At 32.5% G+C, this 25655-nt stretch overlaps 1 protein-coding gene across 1 annotated transcript in view; it reads right to left on the reverse strand.

Annotated features, from left to right (window-relative positions):
- Positions 1–16268, reverse strand: part of LOC127712044 (T-box transcription factor TBX2b-like) — a 49634-nt gene extending 33366 nt beyond the window's left edge. The window contains exon 1 of the mRNA XM_052218233.1: positions 16129–16268. Coding sequence (XP_052074193.1) covers positions 16129–16190 — 62 coding nt within the window. The 5' untranslated portion in view covers positions 16191–16268. The remainder of the gene's footprint in view (positions 1–16128) is intronic.
- Between the last annotated feature and the right edge of the window lie 9387 nt (positions 16269–25655).

The following is a 25655-nucleotide window of genomic DNA, read 5'->3' on the forward strand; positions in this document are numbered from 1 at the left end:
CTTTGCCACCTGTGGAGCAGGATCTGCTTACACTTCCGGAGCACCTGATATCACCACCAGTTTTTGGTGGGGTTCGTGTTGCTCAGTCTTTAGTTTTCTATGTTGTGTTTTGTGTACTTTTGTTTGTCTGTTTGTCTTTTTCTTTTTTAGCCATGGCTTTGTCAGTTTATTTTCGACTTATGAGTTTGAATGTCCCTCTGGTATCTTTAACCTCTCTTTGAACACCAATTAAAACCAGTAAGGTAATCTAATGATTAATGACTTTTTCAAAAGGGGACAAAAGAACAAAGAGGGAAATCTAATATCATAAGTCGAAGAAAATTATAGACAACTATGCATAGCCAAAGGAAAAAGACAAAATGAACAACATTTTACAAAACACTACACTGAAAACTACAAATTGAGCAACACGCACTCTACCAAAAAACCGGTTGAAACTCGAGAGCTGGGGAAAGGTATTCAGTACCTACTCCACTAGTGGCATCCGTCACGTGATCTCATTGGAAGTAAAAAGTAAGTCTCCGGTGTGAAGTCGCATTCGGTGATGTCAGAGTAGAGTTGAAGAGGACGTGATTCCATATCCTTTGTGTCAACTGTCACACAGATGTGCCAATAGACCTGGCTGCGAACATAATACATTGTTGTTTTAGGCTGTTGTTTGTATTCAATTTTAATGAACGCAAACCAATATTTTATCGGAGACATTTCCGGGTTTCATTCAAAGATTAACTTGAATGAATTTCAAATAGGAATTCAGGTGAATATTGAGGTAAAATGAATAAGTAACCTTTCAAAGAAATTATTTTCTTTTCATGTGCGGCCTACTCATTCTCTGGTATGATATTTAAAAAAAACCTTAAAACAGCCGAAAGAAATTTCTGTAATAAATTCAGGCAAAGTAAGAAGCATTGAAGTTGGATTACAAATGAAAACGTAATTTTGTATTTCTAATTTAAAGTTTTATACAACAGTTGATGACATCATTGAAAATTAAAGTACATTAAGTTGAACAGAAGCGAAAAATAGAAATCTACCAACTTTCTCGTGTAGACGAAATTGTCCCGAAAAAAAGTAGTAATATTTTACTTCCGGAAAAGCTTTTAAATATAATAATTTAAAAGCGCCTTAGTGCGTTTGTGCACAGGCGGTGTATGCATGTTTTTGTGTTATAGTTATTTATTAGTTTACACACAAGGTTAAAAGTTTGAAAGTCAAAACGTATTTCGTGCATTCGCTGTAGCAATGCACATGCATGTATTGAATCGCTGGAGTAAATTTTGGCGCATGATGGATGCATTTTTATGAAACCTCGGCAGGAACTAGAATTTGGAAAACCCAAAAGTAGGACATTCCCCTCGCAAAATAATTTTATTGTAAAACTAAACCTTAATAGGACATTGTGCTGAGACGGCATGAAGCAAACATCAATCAATCACTCAATTTCATAGGACATGTTAAGTCGTATTTTTTGGACACAATCATATTTACGAACAATTTATTTTAATTGTATTACAAGATTTTAAATATAAACCGATAATTGGAAAAACTAATGAAGAAACTTACAAGGGAATAAACTGCATGCATGTCTGAAATCAATTCCAAACCAATTTCTTAAACAGTTCTCAATACATAACAGTGCAATCGAATAAAAAAAATTAATAAATGTAAAATTTCTGGTAAAGGATCTAACAGTATGTTTCTCTTCTATTCAACTATTTTTCGGACTTATTTCGGGCATTTCATTTGTATGAAGTGAAAAAAGCTAATGCATATATACTTAAATATATACGGGTAGCTATGATATCAAACAATACAAGAATATGTTTTAAACACAAACAATCGTGCAGTTCTAAAAAAACGATGGCCAAGATTGCTCTTCTCGTGCCTTTTGATATAAAAAAAAATATCTCCTGGTTGAAATTTTTTGAGTCAAGGTCTATACTATGATAACCAGAAGATTCGGTACTGTGTGGCATATATCATAGTTTGCACTTACTTCCGCGACCAGAACAAACTGACCTTATAAAATAATAACAAGAGGTCATTTGGTCAGACCGTTCAATCACCAGCGTATATAAGATAGTACAAAGGCAGAAAATACTTCACAGAAGAAGTGCAGTCTGTTTCATCTTTTTGTATTGCAAAAAAAGATGCTTTTAATGTAAGAAAAACCACTAAAACATATGAAATCGATATCAAAACACTTAGATTTATGGCTGGAGAAATATGCATTCACTTGTCATGTTTCTAAGAGGAAGATGAATGTAATAAGTGAAACATGGAGTGAATGAATACACCAATACCTCGTATGCGTTAATAGCTTTGATTCCTGTGACGAATGTCCATTTCAACATCAAAAGGTTAATTATTGCAACCCCCAAAATTACATTTGACAAGAAACATGTCTTAGAAGCAGCACGAAACAACAGTAAATATTTTAATTCGTTGCAATAGACATATGAAACAGGCTCTAACAAGCCAGTAGGTATAGATCTGGTAACCGTAGGAGCTTTATATTTAAGTGTTTATAAGTACCAGGAGGTTTTTCACACTTATGTGTAAGAGGCTTTTATCAAAATTGTTTCCTCGCGCCCAACAAAATTAACGCAATTAAAATAAGGATATCCTTCGTTAAAACTGAACGAGAAAACGACGGGACGGGTAGTCACTTTTGAATATGTTGACGCCATTTTGAATTGGAACCCATTTGAAGACAAATAAAAATGTCACTTTAAAAACTGACACGAGGAAACATAGAAAGAGAAGTTATTTTTATACCTACACAATTGCCACTTCAGGATGCTACTTGACAATTTATGCATATACTCGCGCGTCAACTTTTAGTTTGTCTGAATCTGATTTTACATACTTAAATGTTTCATCAAATTGGTTTCACTTTTATTTTGCAGGATGTTGTAACAAGTATCAAAATCTTCTATATATAGGAAACTTTCATGAACAAAAATAAATTTTGAAAAATGTAGTAGTAAATGAACACAAATGGTTAAACGGGGAATGACAGATAAATAAAAAAAACTACAAGAAATAACGAAATGATAAAATTACACAGGAGATTAAAATTAATTAATATGAAAAGAAAAGATCCACATTCAAAACAGAGGATACATTGTGGTGCGTTGTTGTTTATTTTGCTTAAGCCATAAACACTTCTGATTAGTCTTGTGCGAGCATAAAAATTTAAAACAACCTTATAGTATTTAACTGGATCGTAATTAGAGATGAATACGTTCATAGCAGTCTCAGAGGAATGGTAGGGAAAAGGGGATGAATCTATACAACAAAACAATTCCATGAAATACTTGTAAAAAGCCAATAAATCAACGAACTCTTTTTATTTTATGTTTAGGAGAACATACTGTATAGGTATACATATTTGTAAAATATCTTAGATTATGAAAAGTAGGCTCAAACGAGTTTTTGCGTTTATATATTAGTACTGAACCTGAGAAAATATATTTGACGGAATCTCGGAGAAGAAATGAAATCTTTTTACGCATTCGGCTTTTTATTGAGTACATAAAAATATATTTATACATTTAAAAGACAATTAAAGACATTTTTTTAATACAAGCAACCGAAACAAAATTAGAAGTTATGATAGGATTGCCGCTTATCGGTTTGTCATTGAATCAAATTTAGAAACCAAAAGACGAGAAGGTGAAATCTATACATATATCGTCCATAGACACACACACAGTCAGTGGTAATAGCACCAATGTACCCCATGTGACAAGTATATAGATAGTCATAAGTCATCCCACCAAATGTCAATGTGCATGTCCCAAGTCCGGAACCTCGTCAGTGGTTTTCTTACATCCTATCCTAAGTTTTTTGGAGAATATGCTGTAGATGGCAGCGCTTTGATAGTCTCTGTTAAATTCATTCACAACTCTGTTATAAACTCGGCTCGATTTAGAGTTTGACATATTGTATGGACACCTATGTATTGCTATGTGTTTCTTTATTCTACATTGGCTAGAGGTATAGGGGGAGGGTTGAGATCTCACAAAACATGTTTAACCCCGCCACATTTTTGCGCCTGTCCCAAGTCAGGAGCCTCTAGCCTTTGTTAGTATAGTATGTTTTTTAATTTTAGTTTATTTATATGTTTTGGAGTTTAGTGTGACGTCCATTTTCACTGAACTAGCACACAATTTTATTTAGGGGCCAGCTGAGGACCACCTCCGGGTGCGGGATTTTCTCGCTGCATTGCAGACCCATTGGTGGCCTACGGCTGTTGTCTGCTCTGTGGTCGGTTTGTTGTCTCTTTGACATATTCCCCATTTCCATTCTCAATTTTACCTATCTGTTATTGCAGACTGTATTTCGATTGTTGGTGTTAAATTGAACTGTTGTTGCATTGACGAATTCTCTGCATCTCCTTTTATTCATATAGTTTATACCATGCTTCTTTCGCTGTTTCATCGACTTAATTCAGACAATATTTAGCCTAACTATAGATAATCATTAAATATGTTTTGAATTGCAGACTTCGTGTAATATTCATTTTAGCTAATCAAAATTTGAAATACATAAGTGTCTCCTACTGTGACAGCATAGCATGTACCTCACTTTTATTCTGTCATATTATAAAAGTTTCGTCCCTATCAGCGGTATGTAAAATTAACCTGATCAAATATATACGACGTGAAGCTATAAATTCCAGGCGATAATGGATCAACTGGGTTAGTTAGTACACTCCAAAATCAAATTTGTTGTCAATTATTCCGACTAACAATTTAATGACACTTTATGAGTTTTTAAGAAATTTCTCTTTTATACAAAATCTGCATTCTTGTGAGGAATACATGTTTTTCATACATAAAAGTAAGAATGCCTTTTATTCACAATTTATCTGCTTTATACTATACAAATGCACTATACATAAAAGTAATGCATATTTTTTTTTCACACAAAGCTATACAAGGCAGTTCAGAAATGCCAGATTTGTAACCTATATAAACTTTGGAACATATTGCAAACATCAAAGAACAGTTAAGTCGGTGATTCAGTTCTGTCATGATATGTACGTTGCAAGGTGTAAGAGAATGTCACAGAGGACGGAGAATAATGTATGGCACAATTCATATCATGCATGTTTTATCGGTTATTTGAACATATGCATGCGAGACCTCTGTTGACGCGTGGTCTAAGTAGTTTAACTACTGCATCACTCGCCTGTGAACACTGAGGTTGTGAGTCGGAATCCCACACGTGGTAGGTTCGTTCGACTCTAATCTGAATTGACTAGGATTTGCCAGTTTTCCTGCCGAAGGTCGGTCGTTCTCTCAGGGCAATCCGTTTTCTTCCACCAATAAAAACTGGCCGCCACAAAATAGCCAATAGTCCTGAAAGTGGAGTTAAACACCAACAAACCAATCAATCAATTAAAATTAGCATGCATTTGATCTGGCGGACTGGTAGTCTCTGCATTAACATATTTTGCCATGAAACGCGCATCTTATAATGCTAATATCAAACTTAGGGTAGATTAATTATTACGTTTAATAATGATACATGCAGTGGCAAATATTTCATGTATTTTCAGGGCGAATAAAGGCAGTTGTTAAGGTATTGAACCTAATTACCTAAGTTTCTCATATGTCGTTTGAATGTCCTGTGATATATTTGATGTTATGTCTGTCTCAACCTTTAAATATACAAGCATCTATACTGTATATAAAGAGGTGTATATACAGAAGACTCTTCTAATCTCAAATATTATATTTCCAGGCAAAAAGTGACAAATGTAAGAGCAATACAAGTATGTTCAGTATAGTGACAGTAGTCACGACATGACAGTAGTCACCACAGGGACCTTGTGTTACCAATATCAGTAAATGCTAGACATTTTGATTATATTTAGTTAAGCATCGAGATATTTCATATAATAAGTATAAAAATTCAGTCAGATCTTCGAATGTAAAATAAAGCCATATAGACTTAGTTTTTAGGAACTTAAAAAAAACAAGGTCCAAATATTGTTCAGAAGAGTTTGCGATTTGAAATTAAACAGATTTAAAAACAAAACAAATAAGGATAGCAGGCTTAACATTGATCTGCAATAAATATTCATTATGTATTTCATACAAAGTTATATACAAAGTATATTACAATTAATTTTCGGCCATTACCATGACTATTTATATACAGCTATGAGGGTCTTGATTTTTTTTTGGGGGGGGGGGGATATCTATATATGTTTAAGGCCAATTTTCTGTACTTTTTAATTTTTATGTCCATTGTTCCTTCTTTTGTTTAAATCAAGCAGCCCATTATTCTCTCTTCTAACTTTTTACTGATTCTTTGTCTATATTCTTTATGTGTTGCCTATAATTCTCTATTTTGTAAACCTCATTCAGACCCTCATCTATATAACTCGGGATCACCAGTTGAGGCAACATCCTTGCAGGACAGATAACTAATTGTTCATCCCATCCCCTATTTTCTAATATAATACTCTAAAAGGATATACTACATTTTAGGATAAAAGTTTGGACATATATGTTTATTCAGTATGAATAAAGGGAGATGTTTGGTAAAACATCAACTGAATACAAAATCACCAAAAGACATCTTTATATTTAAATGATTTTAAATTGACCATATTTGGGCATGGTTTTATATATATAAATATATATGATATATAATGCCTGGAAAATCAACCTAACAATGTAGATGTAGATCTGAATCTTTAGTTCTTCCCCGACCGGGGCTGGAACCTGTACTTTTCACTTCTCACTTCTACGGCTACACCGCCTAGCATTGCGCAGACGCTTTACCCCTCCTCTAACTATAGCTAATAAAAATAAAATTCAGCTATAAATATACTAGTATATAAATATTCGAGCGGTGCATCGAAGTCAAAGATACAAAAGGAAAAGATGCGACAAGGACCTTATTTGACATAAGTCGTACTTCGAGTTCAAGATTCCTATTTCAGGAAATTTAACTTATGCAAATCATCTCTTTTGGTGTTAAGGTGAGTGGAAATATAATATTCTGCAACAGAACTAAAAAGGCATTTTTACAAATGTAGAACTGAGAAATAGGTGACAGTCTTTATCAAAACTTTACTTATATAAAAGTTAACAAAGTAACAGAGATTTACAATCACAAAATATGCGTATACAAGATAATATATTTATAAAATATTCAAAAAGCACCTGTAGTGTGTACATCAATAAAATCTTTCAATATAAACGTAATTTATTTTTATAGTATACAAACATGCGATTTGATAAAAAGTTATCAATGAACGTATATTTTATATAGATATCAGAGAAATTTAGTTGATACGAGAAATAAATGATTGTGTCTTAATTGAAAGTAAACATCGAGTTGTTAGTATATGTAATTGATAGAGAGCAAGACTTTGGTAAACACAACGACGACATAATGGCTAACAATCTTCTTCACAAAATATAAACTTCAATTATACAAGAAATATTTAAAATAAGGCAGCTCTAAGTTTTGAAAGCTTAAAGATAAGAAAACGTGTATCAAAGTTTTGAAGATTTCCCTGAACAAAAACAACAAACGCGACAACATCAACAACAACCATTGATGTTTAGTTATAAGAAAATACTTTTGGAGCCAATAGAAAACATGTCGAAAGACAAAACGCAGCCAATAAAATATAACAGAAAACTGAACATGTGCTCCGGAAGGGTCAACATTTCCTTCTCAATTGGTGATACCCGCATATAATTGAAGAATATAACTTTGTGGCCTCGAGTGCGGGGGTCGTGAGTTCAATCTCCGTCCGGTCAAACCAAAGTCTTTAAAATTTGTATTTGCTGCTTTTCCGCCAAGCACGCGGCATTAAGAAATAAGAGGAACTACTGGTCGGCTCGGAGTCAGAATAATGTGTCTAGTAGGGTAACATGTCTTCCTGCGGACCTTGTGAACTAGAATGTTAAAAATCCGGCTCAGCGTGTCGGTCTTATATAATGCAGGGTTCACAATCACTTCGCATGAGCATGTTCTTGTCTTGAATATATTTTCATTTTGCCACCGGACGTTAAACAGCCGCCAATCATCATCATGCATCATCTCCGATTTACACTACAAACTTATACTTTCGATATAAAAGGTGACAAAATGAGTCAAGGACGTATACAACGCAAAAAGATGCAAGGATTTCTATTTTACATATCTCAAAGGAAAAGAAATGAATTGAAAAGAAAGAATTCAACCATTGCAAAACGTATGTACACATTGGAAACGACCGCAGTTACTATACAACCAGAAAGTTGCATAATGATTTGCAATTCAATATTTGATGAAATAATTAGCGCGTCCTTGGTATAAATATTTGAATTGTTTTTTTATACAACACAAGAGAATTCAATGGTTTTCAATTTAAATTCGTTCATACATATAATTCTTTTTTAATATTTACAATAATCATTTCCATTTAATGCCTTTTTTGCACATACAATATCCTATTTATTGGACCGCTCTATACCGGATATAACCGATAACATTTCGACATGCGCAGTCTTTTAATTGGCCGTGATTTCAGATCAGGTGCAAAAGAATTGTGATTAAAATCATGAAAATAAGATCTGTTGACAGTAATTTGTTAGGTTCGCCTATTACGCTGAATTAGTCCTATTCATTTGAAAGAACAAGATCGTAGCAAGTTTCTATACAACGTCAGAAAATAGATGCATTGAAGTGGAAAACTTAATCAATATACAAAGGCCAGTGCAGTGCCAAAGAAAAGTGCTAAAAGATATATAGATATCAAATATTTCAATGCAATAACTTTCTGTCGTTTTATGGCAATAACAGATTCTTCTCTCCGATAATGTTTATGCTTTGTTCAAAAGAGAAATCACGAAAGTTAAAGGTGTGAGAAGGTTCGTAATGTGCCATTTGAGATGCACTTTTAATTAAAGATAAGATACAAACGACATTTAGGTTTTGAATATAGAGAGCTTTGTCGCGTGATATCGGTCTCGTGAGGACTTGGAAAATATTCACTGCCGTTTGACTTAAATCTGTGCGCCAATTGCGTGGCCACTTAAAATGTAATACTGCATTTGTGAGTTTATTTGGTGTTAAATCTTCTGGAGCATTTCTAATGTAACAGAGATATTTATCTCTTAGGACTATAGGTGACAAAACCAATTTACGCCTGGTCTAAGTATGAGGACGCATTTTATCACAAATAGAAAATTCTGATTATCAAAGAAACTCAGATTTGTTTCCAGTGCATGCTAAATGGTCATTATTCCAAAGCTGAGAGAGTATTGACGAAGTACATTTATCTTTTTCTGACATCCCCTTACGTTCATTTCTTTAGAAACGTTATAAGTATAAACTATCAATATCACGTAGAAAATGTAAAAAACATACTCCATAATATCATTTATCATATAAACGACATTACATATATCTGATTTATTCATATTAAATACCTCATATATAGTAGTATATTTCGTAGACCTTTGCCATATCACGTGACGTGAATACAGGTCTATTTTTCAGTCGAATAAAAACTATTGGTACAAATATCAAGTATATTGGATTTTTGTCTGATATTACAATGAATATTAATTGAACACCCCTTATAGAATGTATTTATTTTTAAAACTTAAGGTAAAACTTATCTTTATAATTCCTTCGTTTAATTTCACTGTCATATGCATTTATAGCTGATATACAAATATACTTGAAGATATGCATGTTGCTCTTATAACAAGATATGAAATATTTAGTCTCATTTGCAGGAGAACCACATAAAAATGTTCAATTTATGACACGACACATGAATATCTGATATTAGCAGAAACACCACATAGAAAAAGGAAACAAAATGTCAAAAAAGATTTTACCCATTGCATTACCTCGGTACATCATATTACAATATTTTATTAACGTCTCACCTTTTACAAACAAATATATAACACATTGATTAAAACAAATTATAGATATGTAAAAGCCAGTCATATAGAAATCACAAGACACAAACTCAGTTCATTAATTGGAAACTATATACAGGGCATGGAGTGTCATTAAATAAAAACCATTGCAGAATTGTTTTCAAGATAATCACATTCCGTCACAACTTACAACAAGATTAATGTGACCCTTAGTGTTGACTTAATTAAAGGGGCATAAGCTGTCAATTCATGCTCGGCCGATTTGACTTAAATTCTCATATTTGAATTATAACATACTATATATAAAACGTATATACTAATTGCCCCCCCCCCCCCCCAAAAAAAAACACAATTAACTGAACACGCGTAACCCGGGGTCAAATTAAAGGTTTCACGAATACGGACTCCAGCGAGGTTGAATTGTTGACTTTGCAAGCCAATTATACATTTACGATTTTCTTTTTTGTTGTTGGTTATTCTAACAAAAATTGAACCAAACTGACAGCTAATAGCGCAATATTGTTTGAATGTACCGCTTTTATAAATGTTTGAAACAAACAAAACTTCATATTTTATTTGTTTTTATTAAATCGTAGATATTGCCCATTTAAGGTTGCTTATTTAAAGTGACCCTTACTATTGACATAAGGTTTTTGGTTAATGATATAAACTAAATATGTGTTTGATTACTCTTTACTCTTTTGATAATTAAATCAGAAAGGAATATACACCAATAATACAACAACCCAGCGACAAAAATAACCAAAAGACATCAAGATCACCATGATACAGCTTTCAAAAGTAGACAAATAAAATTGAGAGCGGGAATGGGAATGTGTCAAAGAGACAACAACCCGACCAAAGAGCAGAAAACAGCCCAAGGCCAGCAATGGGGCTTCAGCTGGCCCCTAAACAAAAATGTGTACTAGTTCAGTGAAAATGGACGTCACACTCCGAAACATATAAATGAACTAAAATTAAAAAACATACAATACTTACAAAGGCCAGAGGCTCCTGACTTGGGACAGGCGAAAAAATGCGGCGGGGTTAAACATGTTTTGTGAGATCTCAACACTCCCCTATACCTCTAGCCAATGTATATTTGATTATATCCCATTATACATGCTGCTATTTGATTTCTGCAGCACTTATGGTGTTAAAGAGAGGCGAAAGATACCAAAGGACATTTAAAATCATATGTCGAAAATAAACCGACAACGCAATGGCTAAAAAAGACCAACAAACAAACAACAGTACACAAAACACAACATAGAAAACTAAAGACTGAGCAACACGAACCCCACCAAAAACTGGAGGTGATCTCGGATGCTCAGGAAGGATAAGTAGATCCTGCTACACATGTGGCACCCGTCATATTGCTATGTTAGTTAAAGGTAGTAACTTCCCTATATGGCTTTTGGCTATTTATTCTTTTCTGTTTTATCCCGCCCCCCGGTTTCATTTAGAAGCTCCGTTTTAAATGTATTGTTTTATTAGACTTCTCAAACTTCTGATTTAGATCCTAATATGAATTGAAGGAAATATGGAATATATATGTAAAAGAGTGAGCAAACCTAAGACACAAACAATTAAAATATTTCCAGTGGGAAACATATGGTCTTCAACAATAGGTACATATCTATATATACAATATCGGAAGTGTCGTATATTTATTGTCATTTTCAATGGCAGAAGAATGGGTTGTTAGGTCCGACTGGTTTAGTATGAATTGTTTACTCTTCGGGAGCATTTATGTTCACCCTCGATTTTTGAATTTCTGAATCTTTATTTTTTCTGTCTTTTGATAATGGTATTATCTGTCTCTTCTACTTTCCTTTACAAAAATATATCTGGATCTTTTTTTTTCTATTAAGATTTGCTTTTAAACGTACGTGGTTAATTCTTTAGACATCTCAATCAGAATTGTCAATACATTTAATTACCTCATTTCTTTTAAAAAGAAAAAAATCAACGATTATAGGTTCTCTTAAAGTCTCTTCAATGACATTACATGCAATAGATGACGCCTCTCAATTTAAATCGTGGCGAATTTTACTTGGCGCATGAATCTTCGTTAATTAAGTGTCAGCCTAATGAAGACGCGTTATGTAATGTCGTGACTTCAAACTACAATCATTGGACCAAAGTTGTCTATCTAAACACTTGGATATTTGCTGAAGATAATCATACAGTTTATAATATGCTTAAATCACCGTTTTTATCACGTCTTAGAGAACAATGTCATGCATTTTTAACGAAAAGTTTACCACCTCATATCTATCTCCACTTGAAGTGGAATTGTGGAAGCCACTCCAGAAGTTAACAGTAAGAACAAAAAAAAAGGATATGTAAAAAAAAAAAAGAAAAAAAAGCAAGAAAGAATGAAAGAAAGAACACCATAGTTGTTAATGTCTGTGTCATTTGGTCTCTTGTGGAGAGTTGTCTCATTTGCAATCATACCACATCTTCTTATTTTTATACCACTTACTAGTAATTATTTACAAAACTTGATACAGACATCGAATAACACAACAACAAAAAAACCACAACAATGTGGCCGTATAATCAATGAGACAGCAACCCAATATATATACTAGTATTTGTTATTTATTTGTTGCATAGTATAAAAAAATTCTAAAACCATTACACTCGTTGCACAAACGTGCATGTCAATATATTTCATCTTTTTATGTATTATCTAGAAATAAAATAAGATTTGAATAACTATTGTGCAACACAAATTAAATTTTTTTTATGTAGAATTGATTAAAATTTTCACATGTATATATAAGCTATCACACGAGGAAGTAAAAAGATCCCTTTATAAAGTGATTTCAGAGAAAAACAGGATTTAAAGATATTTGCATTGAATATGTGTGGTGTCGACATGCTTTAGATTGTATAGATAACCTTTTTTTAAACCAGAACAAAACATGCAAAAAGATAATGCAGGTTCAAAGATCAAAGAAAACATTAAACTAGATCAGTAAATGAGCTAAAAGATGGCATAAGTCATTAAAGATGGTATAACAGCTACTGTATTACCAAACATACATGTCACGGAAGAAAAAAATACAAGGGCCTTTTGGCTTTATACGTACGAATTACAACCGCAAATTGATCATGGAGTGCAAAAGCCGTTAAATAGTAAACAAATATATAGATTCATAAACTACAGTAAAAGACCAAAACAATAAACAATTGGGATTTCTTTATAAATTCGAATTTTTATTTAAAAAAAAAACAAACAAGATACTGGAAAACATTTATATGGACTTATTCTTAGCCCCCCCTCCCCCCCAAAAAAAACCAAAAAAGAACAAAAAAATAACAATACATGTGGGCGAAGAGATAAACAAAAAGGGAGAAAAGAAAAGACAACGAAACAAAAATCTAAAGATATAATTAAGTGACCTGATAGGTACTTACATAACAACCTCGTTTAGGTAATGAGGGGTTGCTCGAACTTAAAAATAGTAGATTTTGAAATAGAATTAGGATATTAACTGTATTGTATTTATTGTCATTGTTTGTATATCAATTCATTACTTGTGGGGATAGTCTGTACATACAACTAAGCTAGTTCTATACCAATAGTTAATATGAATCAAGATCTTCAGATGGACTCCATGCAAACTTCAAAAGTCAAGAAGCTTGAATTGCAATGAATTTCACACTATATCATTTACCATTATTCATATATGTTAACCATGTAGAGGAAAAAGTGTGTGTGTGTATTTGTATTTTTAACTATGCAAATTTCCAATTCATATCATAACAATTTAGCAGTGGCATGGCTTATGAAAAGAAAGTTCATAAAATGATAACACACAAACATCCAACACATACACACACATGTCCTCTGGATGACTAATTATAGTAAGGAAAATGCAAAGAAAAGATAAGGCGAGTGACTGTGTTTCAATGTGTTTTTATTTTTGCTGACAATTCTATATCGGTATTCAATGAATTTAGTCATATTTTCTATCAAAACGTTTGTAAAAATGGATAAATTAAAAAAAAAAAAATGCAGATCATATATAATTGTCCGTCCAAAATCAATAAACTTAATCAATATATAACCAACAGAAAGCAAATATGGCGATGGTCGTTTGACATCAGAATGAGGCTTTCTTTTGTAATGTAACTTGATACATCAGCTTATTTGAAAAAAATAAATAAAAATAATTATAAAATAATGCTTTACAAACGAAATTTCTACATTTGTAAAAATCCTTGAATTGTTAATATTTTTGCAAATATTCCAGAATTTGAGGCCTCAATATGGCATTGATTAAAATTTCCACATGCAAGCTATTAAAAATCTTGGATATAGCTTAAATCTATTTTTCACAAATGTGGCTCCAATTTTCTAATATACGGATAAAACATACTAAATTTTGACGTTGGCATCTTGTAACGTATTTAGTAATATCAGTTAGCAGTACAGTTAAACTCAAGTTGTCAACTTTGGTTTTATGTGTTGCATTTGTAATCAATTAACACATAAACATATATAGACATAAATGGTAATAAACGGGGAAAAAAACCAAGACATAAAGGAATGAGGAAATTACCAGACATCAATCTCAGTTAAACTATTTTGAAAAGGGTAAAATTTCAGTGCAGTTTATAAGAAATTCACAACACCGCCGCCATTTTTCAGGGTTTTGTTGTTTTATATAAACGACTTTTTTCCTCTTCAGTGAAGGTATATTTTGTTTTTGAGCGGAAACATACATTTGAAAAAAAAACGCATCTATGTCTCGACTAAAATAATAAAACAATGAGAACATGTTTCTAAGCTGACCATAAATACTTCAGCATTTAGATTCGTTTGTGTTATGTATTCAAAACAGCGTTTGAAAAATATTATTTGTGATAAAATTTATCTGTTTTGAAATAAAAATACTAAATTCATAAAAATATACATCATACTGAATTCTGTTCTTCTTTTTAATGCATTTATTTTATACTTATGCTAAGATAAAAAATTCTCATGGAAATGCAGTCGAACAGGGAATAGTTTTGTTTGTAAACTTTTATTTATCTAATCCATTTACTTTGAATAAAAACTTGCACTTGTAGGTTTAATCCACTATTTTCTACATAAATAAATGCCTGTACCAACTCAGGAATATGACAGTTGTTTTCCATTCGTTTGATGTGCTTGGGCTTTTGATTTTGCCATTTGATAAGGGACTTTTCGGTTTGAATTTTCCTTGGAGTTCGGTATTTTTGTTATTTTACTTTTTATTCCTTCAAAAAGCATCAATTCACAAAATATGACAAATTAAAAAATACAACATGCATATATAAAGACGAACCAATATGATTATTTTATCTAAATAATTTATGTTTGATCCTGACATTGATGTTTCTGAGCATGGTCGCGATTAAAATGTGTTTTGAAAACTTTCAGAATCATATGAAACACCGTTTCCTAATAACATGTTACTTTTCAAACGTTTAACCCAAACTCTCTCTGACCCATGGTACGTTTTTGGTTTTAATCATTTATTAAACTATATTTGTCTTAATCAGTTCATTTGAAAATAGTTGAAAAAAGGTAAAACTTGGGTTCATTTTTTATAGATAACAACATTTCAAAAATAATCAAATATTATGTTAAATGAATAAAAGCAGGTTGTTAAGGAAACAGTGATAATAGTAAAGGAAATAATAATAATAGAAAATGCATTTTGAAACAGATTGCAAAAAGAAAACATTGATATTGTCAAAATAATGCTTTATATCACGCGTTACGTAACATACAGTATATTTATGAATTTATAACAAAACAAAACTAAATAAAATGTAAACAAATACACACATATATTCATATATGAACAATGCATAAACACTTTGAAATTTTGATAAGTAGTTAGTAATTCAGACTTTGAAGACAAACATTTTGCAATTTTTATAAACTTTTCAGTTTATTTTCGGCTTATGAGTTTGAATATCTCTTTGGTATCTTTTGCCTCTCTTTTTCAAAGCTGTAGAACAAAATGATCAGGGTTTGTTAGCTGCATTTTGTTTTTCTTTCAATGAAAAATTGCTACTTGCAAAACATCCATATAAAAGTTACAGATTTTTAATGAGAAATAAATTACATGTTCTAGTCATGTTTCAATCGAATCAAAACATACCAAACAAACATTACAATGTTAATTACTAGGTCTAAAATAATGAAATGAAAAAAAACCCTTACCTGTACCAAGGAAACGAATGCCATGTTGAAGACCAGTCACCACCCCAATCCATATTATCCATATACAGGTGCAATTATATCAACATAATAAAGGGACAAATTTTAGCCCTTTACATATTATATTACAACCATGTGTCTCGTAATCATAAAGAAAAAATACCTAGCAAGCTGTTGGGTAAGATTGTCACATGCCAGAATTGAGCTCACCGCCCATATTTTTTACCTATTAAGTGCAACCAATAAACATACACGACTGTCCCAAGATAACCCCAAAATTTACAACATTTACTTTTGCTTCACATAATTTTACGCTATTTAAATGAATGAAATATTGTACATAAATTCAGATAAGTTGTGCAAGTCATCAACTCGTCAAACAGCAGGTGAACAAGGGCGTCAGTTAGGTTCAGGGACGTCCTTCCTATCGCAGGATCGATTGCCGTACATTTTCATGGAGACTTTAGTTTTTATTTGAAGAAAAGATAATGAAAATTTACATAAATATTTAATAATAAAATTTATATCAGTGATAAAATGAATTGACATGGAGCAAAGTCAATTTAGGTAATATTCTTTGTTTAAAGATGGAGTGTTAGAGTAATTTAATTTTTTTTAAATTTTGAATAAGTTCAAAAACAATAGAATGATAAACTGAAAATTGTAACGTTTTAAAACAAAATAGAAACTGGAAATAATATAAAAAAAAATAAAAATTGATGCATCATTTACATATATTTTATTTACAAAATCATAGTGCATTGATTTGTGTGTATAAATGTCAAACAGCCCATCAAAGGCCCTTAATCGGAACAATGAATATTCGTTATTCTTATACAACAGTAAGCTAGAGACAACAGCAGTTTACCGAGGTTCAAATATCATAAATCCATAAAGAAAATACAAATAAATGTAAAAACCAAAATCTGAGGGAATCGCATGAAACTTCAGAAGGAGCGAGACCAGGTTCATCGACAGAGTAAATGTCTCCTACTATATAAAAATAAGGAGATGTGGAATGATTGCCAATGAGACAACTATCCACCAAAGTTAGAATGAAGTGGATGTAAGCAATTATGGGCAAACGTACGGTCTTCAACAGGAAAAAAATCCGTACCGTATAGTCGGTTATAAAAGGCCCCGACATGAAAAATATGAAACAATTCAATTGAGAAAACAAACGGACTAATTTATAACAAAACAATTTACGAATAACAGTTTGACAGGCATGAACCAACGACAACCACTGAACTACAGGCTGCTGACTTGGGACAGGCACATAAAGAATGTGGCGGGGTTAAACATGTTTGTGAGCGCTCAACCCTCCATTAACCTGGGACAGTGGTGTAACAGCATAACATAAGAACAAACTATAGAAATCAGTTGAAAAAGGCTTAACTCATCAGATAGATACAAATGAAAACATCAAACAAAAACACAGACAGAACGTGGCAGGATATATATCTATACCTCATCCCTAACAACAAAAAAGACAATAAGTACAGATCTGAGAGCGCTTGCAGTTACTGACAGCTAGTTCAAAGCCAATAACAGATAACTAAAAAAATCATATATCTAAGACTAAGACTAAGGCTATGCATGTATCACTCGCTCAAAGTTTGTTTGCAAGTCAAATTCAAGTAATTGTAATATTGGATAATTCCCCTAAACAACATCAAATAAAATACTACAAACCATGCAGTACTACAATGTAGTAGCTCTCCCACGAAACTATACCCACAAATCAAAACAAAAAGATACAAAAACACAAGAAAAAGGAAATACCCATCCCAATAATGACGCAAAATATAAACAGAATAATAACTTTCAATAGAAAGTTTAAGATACCCTCTTTCCTAAATCAACTATAAATTATACCAATTAAATCATATTATCCTAAATCAACTATAAATTATACCAATTAAATCATGTAACTTGGTACGGTTTTATGTGAGATATACAACTTGGATTCCGTCTGGTTTGTTGAATTGTGGATCCTTTATAAAAACAAAATAAGGAGATGTGGTATGATTGCCAATGAGACAACTATTTTATGCGAAAATACATTTACATTAGGTCTTATGTGTTGACATGAATTATCATTGATATGGTCATAATTGAAAATTAACTGTTTATAATAATTGATTTTTTGGAAATACTAAGGCTTTTCTACCTCAGGAATAGATTACCATAGCTATAGTTGGCAAAACGGAACTTACGGAATTTTGGGTCCTCATTGGCCTTCAACTTCGTACTTGTTTTGGCTTTTTAATTTGTTCTTATTCGAGCGTCACTGATGCCTCTTTTGAAGACGAAACGCGCGTCTGGCGTATAAAAGTGTAAGCCTGGTTTGTTTGGTGAATTTATTTTCAATATTGTTTACATGAAAATGGGACCTGGTGATCTGGTGACAGATTGTTCCGATTTGAACATCTAAACATATAGATGAAGGAAGATGTCCTTCTATTTCTTCGTTTATTTCTGAGGTATATTATCCTGTGGATTTTTTCAATCTATTTTTTTACAGGGATATTCATTACAAATAGAGTCTGAACTCATTTTACAATCGCCACAACCAACGCGTGATTTATGTAATCAACAACCTAACTGTCAATGTGTTTTTCATTGAATATGGCGCGTTTTCAAATTTTTAAAAAACTACACATTTTTTCAAATGGTAGCGTACAATGAGAGCGGAGTGCCATGGGTTCAATTTTGACTGGGTCAAATAGTAAACTTTACAAATTTGCATAAGCTGCTTTTCCTCATACGGTATTAAGAAGCAGGAGCAAGCAAGATTGGATTTGAGTCAAAACGTGTTCCGGTTGAACGATTCAATGCAGGGTATATGATTATATTATATATATTAACATGTAATCGTCAAACTTATTCATTTAATAATAACCAATTGATGTTAACCATACACCGCCATCATCATCTTTAATAAGCTAGATTTACTATCTGTTATGCATGCCTTAAAATGCATTTATTAGATATACCACATCCTTTAATATTGATACATCTTCGTCAGTTTACTGATTTTTTATTCCAAATTCTGGTGTCCTTGTTTAAATGTAAAGGGGACAAAATAACGCAAAAAGCTTCACCTAAAGTTATATTTTCTCTTTTTAAATTTTCCGTTTATTTCAATAACATTCCAATAGCACTACCAAATGCCTAGTGTATTAACCTGATAATGCAATACCTCAGACGATGGGGATTTGTATCGAGAACTGATGGACAGGTCGGATGAAATTCTGATGAAAAGAAAGTTACCCAAACCACTGCTTGTCATAGTCAATTTGGTATATCAATAAATAATTATCAAGCTCCGATAATTGTTCTGTCGATCTTGCATTCATATCTCAATTATAATTTACTTGATGTTAAAGTCAGAAATCCGAGGTTTAACGTAGGTAAAGCAGGAACTGTTGCTGAGCTTGTACAACTGTTTCTGTGTTTCTGTGTTCTAAATTTACTGCATTGTTGTTCAACAAAAATTGTTGATGTCTATAGTATTTTTGAAAATGAATTTAATAAAGAGAGTAGACACAAATATATATAATTCAACATGTCCAACGTTATTGTCAATTAAAAAATATTTTAGCAATAGTTAGTTATATAGGACACTTGTACATCTTTATAAGTTACTAAGTTTAATCAGCTGTTTATTTCCCTGGATAATCAGTGGAGTGTAACAGGGTAAATCAAGAGAAGCTTGGACTCTTGGTGAGATTTGTAACAAGCAAGATTTGATGAATATATATTATTATGTTGTTGAAAATAAAAAAAAAATCTGCATTGGTTTTTCTTTTCTTTTGTTATTTTTTTGTTAAACTCTATCAGCCAGGATAAAGCCAGTTTCTATCGCTTCAATGTACAATGTGATCAACCCTTGGTTATTCGAAAGACATTACTTTAGAAATACTTCTGTTTTATATAGAGAACTTTGAGTCAATCAGTAACTTATTATAGAAATACTCTTGCTAGTTAACGTGAAGTCATACAGTATCAGAAATAGTTACATCAGCTCGGTCAAGAGTCTGTGGTATACATCTCAACTACGAAACATTTATTATCTTGAAGTTCGCCTAGAAGTTACTTGTATTATTCGTTGAAAAAAATCTTTCTTTCGTATATCTTTGTATTTTGTTTACAAATGTTAAAGAATAGATTAATTAAAGATAAATTTTGCAATGCTACCAGGAACCACTGGAAAAGAATGTGGCATCGCAAATTTTTGTAATTTGAAAGGAGGAATTGCCGCTGTAAGTAGACAAACATATTCTGCTACAAGTTATATAATGTGTTGACATTAAATATCATTGATGTATTTTTCTGTAAATTTTCTGTTTATAAAATGTTGATTTCTTCGAAACACTAAGGGATTTCTAACCTTAGCTATAGATTGCCTTCGTCTTATTTAGCATAACTTTTTGGAATTTCCCGTTATAATGCTCTTCAACTTCATATTGAATTTGGCCATCCCAGTTGTTTTGATTCGAGCGTCACTAATGAGTCTAATTTAGACGACACGCGCGTCTGGTATATGAAATTATAAGCCAGGTATCTTTGATGAGTTTTCACATCTGTCTGTGGTCTCCTCCATGTCAGTTGTTTTATTTGTTTTTGTTTTCTCATCATAGCCATTACATGTATAAAGAATAATTGATATATGGAAGTGTAAATACACGAAAAGGAAAATTGCTTTTGTCGTACTTTTACTTTTATTCGTATTTAATTATAATTGTACAAAGTGCATATTTTTGCAGAATTATGATTCTTTCAATATATTAATTTCAATTATTTGTTTTGATTCCCTTTGAAATTTGAAGTTCCAGATCTTCCGGGTTGCTACTTTTCAATAGGTCAATTTCAAGCTAATAGCATTTAACATTATGGCATTAAACGAGACACGTATTTCTGACCTTTGCTCTTCTTAAAGCTTGTACTGCCAATATACAGCTATCTTTTTTCTGGATATGTTTTTCTGTATGGGGTGAGTACAAATGCGTTTATTTTGAAACTATATTTGGTGCATCCTTCATATTGTGGAAATAAGGAGAATGAAAAAAAAATCCAAAATGGGTAGACTGAAAGCTGTAAGAACAACAATTAATCCCCCCAAACTGAATCAAGTAAGGATTATCATTTCAGAACAAATAAATCGAACACATTATATTGACAATTGTTGTCAGAAGACCGTGTCTTCCGTTGCTATATATTGATCGAACAAAATATACTGACAATCGTTGCCACAAGATCTAGTCTTCCTTCGCTTGACTTCTTAAGCCACGTGAAATCTATTTGGATATACAGCTACCGATATCAGTAACCAAAACCTTCCATCTTGTCTTATTGTCCGTACCTGGGACAGATTTTTGAAAAGTTATTATTTATTTTGTCTTGCCTCTATCTGCGTTATCGTTTTGAACAATACAAATAATTCAAAGTTAGATGTCTATGTCGAACGAATCTATCCCATATTGAACATAAAAAGGATACCATAGATTCAGTTAAATCAGTTTCATATCTTGAATTTCATTTAAAGATTGACGATGAGGGTCGTTTGAGAAAACAAATTTACGACAAAAGGGATGGTATTAGCTTCTCAATTGTTAACTTTCCATTTCTATGTAGCAACATTCCAGCAGCGGCTGCATATGTTTATACGATATTCAAGAGCTTGCGAATTCTCTGAAAGAGGGTTGCTGCTAACAAGGAAGATATTGCACCAAAACATTCCAAATTGTAAAGTTAAGTGAATCCCTTCCAAAGTTTTATGGACGCCATAACGAGTTGGCTGATAGTTATGGAATGTTTGTGTCACAGATGACTACGGTTATGTCCCAATTGCCGTAACTACAACCCCTTTCTCTTTTACTCGCGATCGATTGTGGCATCAGTAAATGAGACTTATCACCGGATATCTAAATGCATGAGCAACACGACGGTTGCAATATGTGGAACTGCTTATCTTTCAGGAGCCTCCATAGATTTTGGTGGGGTTCGTTTTGCTCAGTCTTTGGTTTTCTATGAAGTGTTCGTCTTTTTGTTGTTTTTTTATTTTTTGCCATGGCATTGTCAATTTTTCTTCGACTTCTGAGTTTTGAATGTCCCCTTAGTATCTGTCACAATCTTTTTTTTTTAACAAAATACTTTTTGGATAAATCGTAGCTAACATCTTAACATTAATGGCAAGTTCTCGAATGAGGCTTTGTTTGCAGTTTTGTATTGAACGTGAAAGTATGAATCGCATTTATGCAAGATACACTAAAAAAATAAAGTATGGATATCTGACAGACTAATGTCCTGTGGATACATGAAAGATTTTATTTGATGGATGTATAATACGTTTTGATTTTCGAATTCATTGGGCAAAAACGTAGTCTAAAATACCTTCTCCTTTGATGAGAACAATGTAATTTTTATCGATCTTTCAGATCTGCAAATATAAATGTGTTAAGTGTATGTTCTCTGGTGTTAATATGTCTGTTGATTGAGTTAAGCCATATCAATTGATATTTTATAGTGTGTCTTTCTATGTTGTGATGTTACACTATTGTTTCAGATAAGGGTGAAGGTTTGGTACCATTAAAACGTTTAACCCGCTGCTATTGTTTGCACCTGTCCTAAGTCAGGAATCTGATGTTCAGTAGTTGTCGTTTGTTGATGTGGTTCATAAGTGTTTCTCGTTTCTCGTTTTTTTATATAGATTAGACCGTTGGTTTTCCCGTTTGAATGGTTTTTACACTAGTAATTTTTGGGACCCTTTATAGCTTGCTGTTCGGTGTGAGCCAAGGCTCCGTGTTGAAGACCGTACTTTGACCTATAATGGTTTACTTTTATAAATTTTGACTTGGATGGAGAGTTGTCTCATTGGCACTCATACCACATCTTCTTATATTTATATATTAGATCCAAAGTCCGAATTTCAAAATAACCAATTTAAACCTGTTTTAGCTGCAGTAGTAAACGCTTTAAGATTTAATTGTTTTGAGTCTTTAATGCTCGCAATTACTTAAATTCTGACAACAAGGAAAATAATTAATCAGTTGAAATAATAATGACAACAAAAATCAAAACTAAACAACTTTGATTCAGTCTAAAATTATGATTAGGGAAAGAGTAATTATATTAAAATTGAATTGAATAAAATTTCAAAGCTTAAACTGAAACTGGTAATTGTTTTCAAATGATTTGTGTTTGCATGTCTATATAGATTTGACCTGTATGTGTACATTGTATGGATGCAGTTTATCCATCATATCTATTGTTATTAATTTTATTGAATTAGAATACCACTAAAGACGACATTCGAATTCGTGCCCTTTCCCGTACATTTCCTACGTCACAATGCTTATGTTATTACAGCACAGCTAGAACCGATTGTTTAATGAAGTCACTTACATCGATTGATTGATTCATAAAAACAATTCGAGATTGGTGTATATACATTGTGTGCGTGCGAAACGGGTGAAGATGACCATAATGGAGATGAAGTAAGTAAACTCATCATAGATACCCGGATTGAAATTTTGTATTTGTGCTAGACGCGCGTTTCGTCTATAAAAGACTCGTCAGTGACGCTCGAATCAAACAAAGTTAAAAAGGCCAAATGAAGTACGAGTAAAGTTTAAGAGCATTGAGGACCAAAAATTCCTAAAAGTTTTGCCAAATACAGCTAAGGTAATCTATTCCTGAGGTAGAAAAGCCTTAGTATTTCAAATATGTAAAGTTTTGTAAACAGTTAATTTATAATTATGACCATATCAATGATAATTCATGTCAACACAGAAGTGCTGACTATACTGGGCTGGTGATACCCTCGGGGAATAAAAACTCCACCAGCAGTGGCATCGACGAAGATATGGGGTATATGTCAACGAAAAAAATAACTAAGGACTAAGGGTTTGAATTCTTCCTTTTAATGCTATTATTAGTTTATAGCTCTCCATGTATTTGGTTGGTTTGGGCTTTGCAAGCTATTTCTCTGAAAGTCACTTCAGGAGGTATATTAGAAAATGCATTTCCTACCTCTGAAGTTTGATCTGCTATACTTTTGTTTATTTTAGAGAATCGCAGCTAATAATCTGAAACTAACATCACCGAAAAAAGAATTCTTTTTAACTAAACCATTTTATATTTTTGGCAGCCATGTATTCTAAAAGTTAATTCGTATTCGGTGATGTCACAATCTGGAAAAGGTTAACGGGATTGTGGCAATTACAAGTAGAATTAAAATTGAGAATGGAATGTGGGAATGTGTCAAAGAGACAACAACCCGATCAAAGACCAGAAAACAGCCGAAGGCCACCAATGGATCTTCAACACAACGAGACAATCCCGCACCCGGAGGCGGGCTTCAGCTGGCCCCAAAACAAAAATGTGTACTAGTTCAATAAAAATGGACGTCACACGAAACTCAAAAACATATAAATGAACTAAAATTAAAAAAAAACATACAAGACTAACAAAGGCCAGAGGCTCCTGACTTGGGACAGGCGCAAAAATATATCCTTGGTCATCTTTGACATAAATATTTCATACCAATCGGCATACTTAAGACTTAATAAATGATGACATAAGAATCATTGGTTTAACAGCTTCCTTGTTAAGATATTATAACATGAAACGCAAGTTTTTTGATAATATAACAACTGGGATATATATACTGTATATACTGAAATAGAACGTTCACATAGGTCTCAATAGACTCTCTTTTCCAATTCTAGATGTAAGTCAACATACTAAGCTGATTTAACTATATCTGTTGTATTCTTCATGTCAAGTTTAATGGGATAGATGTGATCAACATAGTCACCAAACTTGGTTTATTCAGTGAGAGAACGTCATCTGTATATCGGAGCGTGAGGGCAAAAGATAATTTCAGTTCTTTTTATTTTCCTGAAAGCTCCTGTATGAAGACTACCTCATGAGAATTAAGGAAAAAGTCGATCAGAAGAGGGTGTAGTTGGTTGTCATGGGAATGCCGACTATCAGTTGAGCACGACCACCAAACGTAACATATATATGTTGTCACTAATAAACCAAGCATATTGATGATGTCAGTTGTAGAGAACTATTTGTTAAAATCAGAGTTATTTGTAATAAGTATATATGATTTATCCCTTCCAAAAACAAGAAATTTGTTTATACAATAGCAAATTTTTTTAGCAAACATATTTAGATTAATTTCTCAATCTGTCTTAAAGTTCAGAATGAGGATAACTTCCCCAAAGGGTAAATGTTTTATACTGTTGTACTATATAGAGAGTGACTTATATTCCATCCATTTAGCAGACCATAGGACCTTTGGTATCTACATCTCATCCACACCGCCTCTAGAGTAGTTTGTTTAACATTTACTCTTAGTCCTGTTTTGGTTTCTAAAAGAGAAGATGTTTTCATTAGATTGATTGATTGATTGATTGATTCATTGATTAACGTCTAGTGGCATGTTTTAAGTAGATGATTTAGAATTATGAATATTTTGTTGAAATTCCAAAGTAACATACATAAAATTTAAT

The sequence above is a fragment of the Mytilus californianus genome, unplaced genomic scaffold, assembly GCF_021869535.1.
Source record: "Mytilus californianus isolate M0D057914Y unplaced genomic scaffold, xbMytCali1.0.p SCAF_8, whole genome shotgun sequence".
NCBI lineage: Eukaryota > Metazoa > Mollusca > Bivalvia > Mytilida > Mytilidae > Mytilus > Mytilus californianus.